This window comes from Athene cunicularia (genome assembly GCF_003259725.1).
Source record: "Athene cunicularia isolate RWA chromosome 3 unlocalized genomic scaffold, athCun1 chr3_part1, whole genome shotgun sequence".
NCBI lineage: Eukaryota > Metazoa > Chordata > Aves > Strigiformes > Strigidae > Athene > Athene cunicularia.
Genome location: NW_020799097.1, coordinates 124,679,389 through 124,686,101, shown reverse-complemented (window position 1 = coordinate 124,686,101; position 6,713 = coordinate 124,679,389). Strand labels below are relative to the sequence as shown.

The 6,713-nt window shown below is 45.3% G+C and overlaps 1 protein-coding gene across 4 annotated transcripts; it reads left to right on the top strand.

The window, feature by feature from the left end:
• Positions 1 to 73: 73 nt before the first annotated feature.
• On the top strand, positions 74 to 6,312 carry GEMIN6 (gem nuclear organelle associated protein 6). 4 transcript variants are annotated; one of them, XM_026845125.1, is made up of 3 exons: positions 74 to 110; positions 2,428 to 2,566; positions 4,153 to 6,312. In XM_026845125.1, the coding sequence occupies exons 2-3, from the start codon at positions 2,439 to 2,441 to the stop codon at positions 4,526 to 4,528; spliced, it is 504 nt and encodes a 167-aa protein (XP_026700926.1). In that variant the 5' UTR covers positions 74 to 110; positions 2,428 to 2,438; the 3' UTR covers positions 4,529 to 6,312. The 4 variants fall into 4 exon arrangements, with proteins under 4 accessions (XP_026700926.1, XP_026700928.1, XP_026700925.1 ...); XM_026845127.1 differs by lacking the exon at positions 74 to 110 and adding an exon at positions 844 to 1,660 and having other exon boundaries at positions 2,434 to 2,566; XM_026845124.1 differs by lacking the exon at positions 74 to 110 and adding an exon at positions 845 to 1,660.
• The last annotated feature ends 401 nt before the right edge of the window (positions 6,313 to 6,713 follow it).

Below are 6,713 nucleotides of genomic sequence, written 5' to 3'. Positions count from 1 at the left end.
GGGGGCGATGCTCGCCAAGGCGGGCAGCGGAGCGCTGGTCGTCAAGGTAACGGCGCGGCTGAATGCGCCGGGTGGATTCCTGCGCCCTTCGCGGCTTCAGGGATCGCCCCGTAACTGCTGCGGCGCTGGGGCTCTCGGCAGCGGTCCGGGCCCCGTGGTGAGCGGACGGGATCGCGGAGGGAAGCCGCCTGCGGAGCGGAGGTCAGCGGTGTCCTGAGAAGCGCCGTTTCTCTGCGCTTGCTGCCGCTGGGTCGGAGGGAAGCGCTTCAGGCCTGTGCCCATCCTCCCAACAGGGCACTCTAGGCTCGGGGAAGCCGTGCAGCAATACCAGTAGAGCTGCTCTTAACAGAAAAGCGGCTTGTGTCTCCTGGATCGCGTATTTACGGCTTGATCTGCACCAGGAGCTTCCACTAGTATAGTTACTTGAGTTGGGAGAGTTGCACCTCTTTGTGCCCGTGATTGAGGTTAAATTTGTGGTGGGAGAGCTGTAGTAGCTGCCCACAATATTGACCTGTATATGTCTGAGATGACAGTATAAAAAAATACTTGGGGATTTTGTAGTTCAGAACAAAATGGCAACAGTGGGAAAAAAAAAATCAGTGGGGACCAAAACTGGCAAGAATTAAACCCGAAGATGTTTGGAGTATTTTGCTCAAAAGGGACTTCGTACTAGTCACCCTCCAGTCTGTGACCCAGAAAGGGGCCAGTTAGGAAGCTATTTAGGCTGTGTTATGCATATAAGTATATAAAACCAAACCTTATCCCTTCTTTCCACCTCTTTTATTTCAAGCAAGGTAAGATTTCCCATTGTGTTGCTTGCTCTTAGAATGAAAACAATTTGCTATTCCCTTCTAATAAATTATGAGGCTGAAAGAAAACAGTAGTGAATACAGTGGTATAAGCCATTCATAAATAATCCCCATAACACTGAGAGTTGAAACTTCACAAAAAAACCTGGAAATTACCTTTAGGCCTGCAAAGACTATCTTATAAGCTTGATATTTTTTCTATTAATGCTCACAAAGTCATCACATGCTTGCTTTCATGTAAATTACTGAAATGACGGCAGCTTGTTTGCTTTATCCATAGGAAGCTTTTCATCAGGAGTGTTAAAATACAGCGGCTTTTGGGTGTGGGGGGGTAAAGTTTCTCACCTTCGCAGCTGCACGGGAAAGCTTTTAAAGACAACTCAAAACCAGGGACCAAAAATATCGTTATGGAGCAGATAGACACAGCATGTGTTTGCACTGATTTATGCACAGGTTGCCTGAAGAAGCTTGAGCCATGATTGCACGTACTCGAGTTAGCAATCTCACAGCACATCGGCAAACCCCACTTAAAATTAGGTGAGGCAGAAGGCAAAACTCCGGGTGGATTTAAGTGCTACACACCCCACCTCCTCCTTTCCCAATCTGGCCTCGTTTATATAAGCCCATGTATAATTTATATGTGCACCCGCATTTGTAAAACGCTCCAGATCTGAGCATCTCCCTACCTCAGAACCCTCAAATTTCGTGCTTAAAAAAAACCCCAGGTGTGGCGGGGGATTGCGTTCAGTTGCTGCAGGAAGCGGCGCTCCAGCCGAGGGGGCCGGTCCGGGGCCTGCTCCCAGGCGCCCTCGGCAGCGCCCGGAACGGAGCGACCGGCAGTCAGCGAGGCGGTGAGTGGGGGCCAGGGGGACTCGGGCTGCTCCCCTCCCTCTTCCTGCCCCCGTAAGAGCCTGGCTGGGGGGGAGCCAGGCGACTCTCCTCTCCTAACGTGTCGCCCGTTCCGCCGCCTGCTGCTTCAACTGGGAGCTGGCATGCATGGAGGAGTGGCAGCGCCGGGGAGCCTGGAGGAAACAAAGGAGGGAGCTTCCTCCGCCCTTTGGCCTCCCTTCACTTTGCTGCCCCCATCTCTCTTCAGCCCCTTTCGCGGAGGGGTACTGGGAGAGAAACAAATGCTTATGTGTCCCTAAGCTGGGACAGGGGTGGCTTTGCTGGCGTTCCCAGTAACGCAACTGGTACAGGGAAAACAGTGGCACTTGCTGCTTGCCTTACTGTAGGGGATGAAGATGGAGCCGAGATCCGGGTGGATAACGCTTATCCACAGGCAGTGGAAGGGCTTGGACACAAGGGATGTGCCAGCGCACAGAGCAAAGGTGGTAAACTTCTGCCCTCGAGGAACAGGGGTCCGGAAGGTTTTGTAAAGGGGCAGAGCTGCATCAAACTTTCCATGATTTTGAGGCTTTGCCCGTGTACCTTTACAAACAAGTGATCTGGGTGGGAAACTACGGAACTGCAGCAATGTGCAAAGCACATGTGTGAATGTTTGCTTTTTAAAAAAGCAAATTGTGCCTAAGACTAATAGAAGATCTTTACCTGGAGGCAAACTCGGTTCTGACAGTGAAGGGCAAAGCTTCTGCTAATTGCTCTGGCTATTTTCTAGGTGTAGGAAATATGAATGACTGGCAGAGGAAAAGCCCTTTAGACTGGGAGAAGTATGTGAACAAAATGGTGAAAGTTGCTGCAATTGAGAAACATGAATATGAAGGATGGGTCTTAACAGTTGATCCAGTTTCTGCTAGGTAAGTACCAAAGCTTTTGTTTCTGTAAAGCTAAAAGAAAACATTTTCAGCAAGATAAAAGATACCAAGACTGAAGCAAGCTTATTTGGACCAAAACCTGCATGTGTTGAACAGGGCTGCATGTCCTGTTGTTTTTAATGGGCAAGGTCTAAGAGAAAGCAGTATAGTAGTTGATGAGGCCAGTTCACCTAAATCCACATTAATCTCAGAGGGATGATAAATTTGGGGAATGGGTAATGTCTGGATTCATGCTGACTTTTTAGTGGACCCGAGGTTAGTAATTATATCCGCTGGTTTTAATAATATACCACGTCCTGCTTCACAGAGAGAGCAGGAATGTTTTTAATGCTTTAGGTGTTGAAATGCTTATCCTCTGTCCAGATGCCTTACTTTCCCTTGCAGCTGGACACCCATGAGGGTGTAGTTAGTGCCTGCTTTGGAGAGAAGTAGGGAAAATCAGCAAGAGCACTGGACAGAAAGTGGTACCACAGGTCTTTAGTATCTCGAGTAACTTGAAAATGGGGTTTGAAAGGCAGAACGCACCAGGGAATAGGCAGAAATTTGGCTTCTTGCTGCCAGAGCTTTTTGTACCTTTTTAGTTGCAAGCTTGTCCCACATGAGCACAAGATGGAGGCTAGAAACTAAAATATCCAGCTCCTGATGTATTTCAGAAGAATTGGTTGTTGCTTCAACTCTGAAGTAGCTCCAATACTCTTCTCTTCGAGTTGCTTATCATTTTGGTAAGAAAGGTGTGCATAGCTGTGGGTGATTCTGCAGATGATCCTGACTAAAATCAAGGCATATTTCAATGCGCATTTCCCAGAAAGTCGTTGCTTCCACTAATGTGGCAACAGTAGATTAGCAAAGTGCTGGCATCAAATTCTTGAATTTTTCTTCCCAGAAAAGGAAGAAGATGATTTGGGATCCCCTTTGTTGATATATGGGGAAGAGATCCTAGAAATATAACAAGCTGCTTTCCTACATGTATTTTAGGATTTCTGGGATGTAATGTGCCCTTGGGAAAAGACCAGGCTGCTACAACATGAGCCTGAACCTGCTGTAGTGTGTTCCCATTGTAATACTCAAGCTATAGTTTTCAGTTAAGAAACTGAAACTCATTTAAAAAAAAATTACTCTTCTAATAATGATCAATAATTAAATATTAATAATTTATCATTGAAAGGTTCTGATGTTTTTAGCTGCCACCACTGCCTTCAGCATTTGAAGTGCTGAATGTATGAAGGTGTCACTGGTTTTGAATGTCTGAAGACTTAAGGTTTTGCAGCAAGGCTGGGTATGCTGCACAGTATGTAGACTCCCAGCCCTGATTTTAGCGTGCACTTTTAAAAGTAATGTTTTGCTTCATGGTATCTAGAGTAGCTCCAGATTCAAGGCCAGCTGTTTCCTGCAAAGCTGCACATTTTCAGTATTTTAAGGGTATAGCAGCATGCTTTTTGAGAAAAATGCTGGGTACTCCATACTGTGTCATGCTGATACTAATGAGCACTCATGATGGAGAATCTTGGCCTGTGTTTCTCAGTCTTTAGTTAAGTACAGTGACTCATACATCATTCTTTCCTTGGCAGTGTTGTCCTTGCAACATTCCTGGAGAATGAAAAAGTGTCCATATCGGTTGTCTTGGGCCATGCTGTCCAGGAGGTTGAAATACTGAAAGAAGGGGATGATGAAATGAAGCAACGGCTTTCTTGCATATTTGTGCCTGAAGAAAGCAAAGCCTACAGCCCAGGGGAACTTGAAAAGAGGAAGAATGACTTGAAGACTTGGCTAGAAACAAACCACATCCCTGTAACAGAGCAAGGTGAATCAGGAAGAACACTATGCGTGATGGGAGTATTAACTATTGACCCACCATATGGCCCAGAAGAGTGCAGCAGCTCCAATGAGATTATTCTGTCTCGAGTTCAAGGCTTGATACAGGGCTATCTTGAAAGACACCAGTGATGTCTGCTGTGTTAAAAGCAGTTGTCTTTAGGAATGGGTCTACCCATGCTATTTTAGGAACTGTCTCTGGATATCAATATTCAAAATTTGCAAAAATGCTGGGTTTAGGTACTTTTGTCTGATTTTTGTATGTTAAGAAAGGGATAAAACAGTATAAACTAAAACAAAGCATTTTTAATACACTATTTTTTATTAAAAGCTAGCCATTGGAGAGCAATGATGTATTAAACTGATATATATCAGTTTAATATTAAACTGATATCAGTTTAATAAATATTTTTGTAACATTATTGTGAAAGATGATAGATTATAAATTTTAAACTGTGTTTTCCTCTGCCTTTAAAATTAATTCAATTAATTAGTGGTGTAGGCATGTTTGTTTGAACTGTGTGCCAGAATTTTGTTTCAGAAAGAGAATTGTGACACTTGAACTTCCCAAACCAGATGAACAAATTGTTCAGAAGGCTTTTTTGTTTTGTTTTTTTTTTTTCTTTTTTCCCCCACAACTGTTCTGCTTTAGAACATAAATTATAATCTAGGTCCAATTTTGTAAAATTATTAGGGAACATTAGCAGGCAAATAGGCTTTAAAAACATTTCCTATCTATATTTGTTATTTTAGAGCAGCAGTGATTGGAAGACCTTTGTTCCTTACAATTTCTTTCAGTTCATCAAGTTTGTGTTTCTTCATGCTTTGTTTCTATCTTATGGCAACACACAACACAAGAAGCATTGTGTGATTTTTCCCGAGATAATTAATCCAGTCAGGAGCCTTTAGAGTCTTAAGAGTTCCGTTTTATGAAACAGCACCAAAACATGTTAGTGGGCTGAAATAAATTTGAAAAGTTTTTCTAACCTGTTAATAAAAGGCCCTCCTCATTCCTGCTGTACTGTATTTAACTTTGGTCAGGTTCTTCCTGATTTTTCTTAAAAATCATCTATTGCACATATGTTCTTGTGTGTGTCTCCCTGAAAAAGTTGGTAGATGCAAATGCACAAATGCTTCAGCTGCCTGTCTGGATAAGGGGATTGCTCAGTGCCTGAACTCCAGGGCACCCAAGGCTAGCTGAGGTGTTTGGTGTGAGACCCAGTATCACCTCAAACTCCACTCGAGAGATTGAAGAACAGCTTGAGAATGCCTTGTTACAAGGAAGGTAACACCTCTTACCTCCCTGCCAGGCAGTAAGAAGCCTGCTATGCTTCTTTACCTCTAGCCTCAGCAGGGCCAGATTCTGAATTACTGGTCTCCTGTGAGGAGCAAGGACTGGTTTGTGTCTCTACTGCCTCTGAAGTGAGGACCTTAACAAAATGGATGCAGGACAACTAAGAGAGACACTGGACAGCCGGGATAATGCAATGAAAGGGTGGACTCTCAGCGGGAGGGACTCTTTAAGGAAGGAGTTGAAACTACTGAGTCCCAAGATAAGGGACAGGACTCAGCGAATACTGAGTTATCCTGATTATGGAAATACTAATTGGGTAAAAAGTCACAAGAGGAAGAGGAGGCATCTTGATTCTTCTTCCTGAAGACGTACAACTACCAGGAGCCACTGTGCAGGCGTAACTAGGAGACCAGGGCAGAGCACATGAAAATGATTTATTAGAAATAATTATAATAAACCCCACCTTTTTGTGGAGAGATCACGAATATGTACAGGTGTTTTTGGAACTAATGAATATGTAACACTTCACTGTATAAAGCCAAGTCCGATTACCACATTGGGTGTGCACACTTGTGGAGGAGCGATCCTCCATGCACCCAGTGCTTCAGTAAAGACTACCTGCTTTCAGATACTCCGATTCCGAGTCTTAAGAGTTTTTCCTCGACTGGCTTTTTGGAATCACCTCGTTATACCACTGTGTCTTCCTCACAGCCGGGTGTGCTACAGGCAGGAGCTCTGGCATAGGGCTGGCCGGGGCACGTGACCTGTAACCGTGGCAAGCCTCACAGCTATGGCCACAGGGGAGCAGGCACGACCAGCTTTCTTAGAGGAAACCATCCGGGAAAGGCGCCCCCGCCTCGTAAACGGAACCTCAGTCCACGACTCCTACCCTGAACTGTGCCCCGCCCTGCAGTGCGCATGTGTACCCAGCCCGCCGCCGTTGTCGCGAGACCTGCCCTCGCCCGAGAAGCGGGGTTGTCCCGTCCCCTCGCCTCGTTGCCAAGCGACCGGAGCCCCGCCCCA

What these genes read in the sequence shown, in the direction of transcription:
- GEMIN6 (XM_026845125.1), top strand. Translation starts at nt 2,439, where the DNA reads ATGAATGACTGGCAGAGGAAAAGCCCTTTAGACTGGGAGAAGTATGTG. An exon ending in GTTGATCCAGTTTCTGCTAG is followed by an intron (nt 2,567 to 4,152) that starts GTAAGTACCAAA and finishes TTTCCTTGGCAG; the next exon opens with TGTTGTCCTTGCAACATTCC.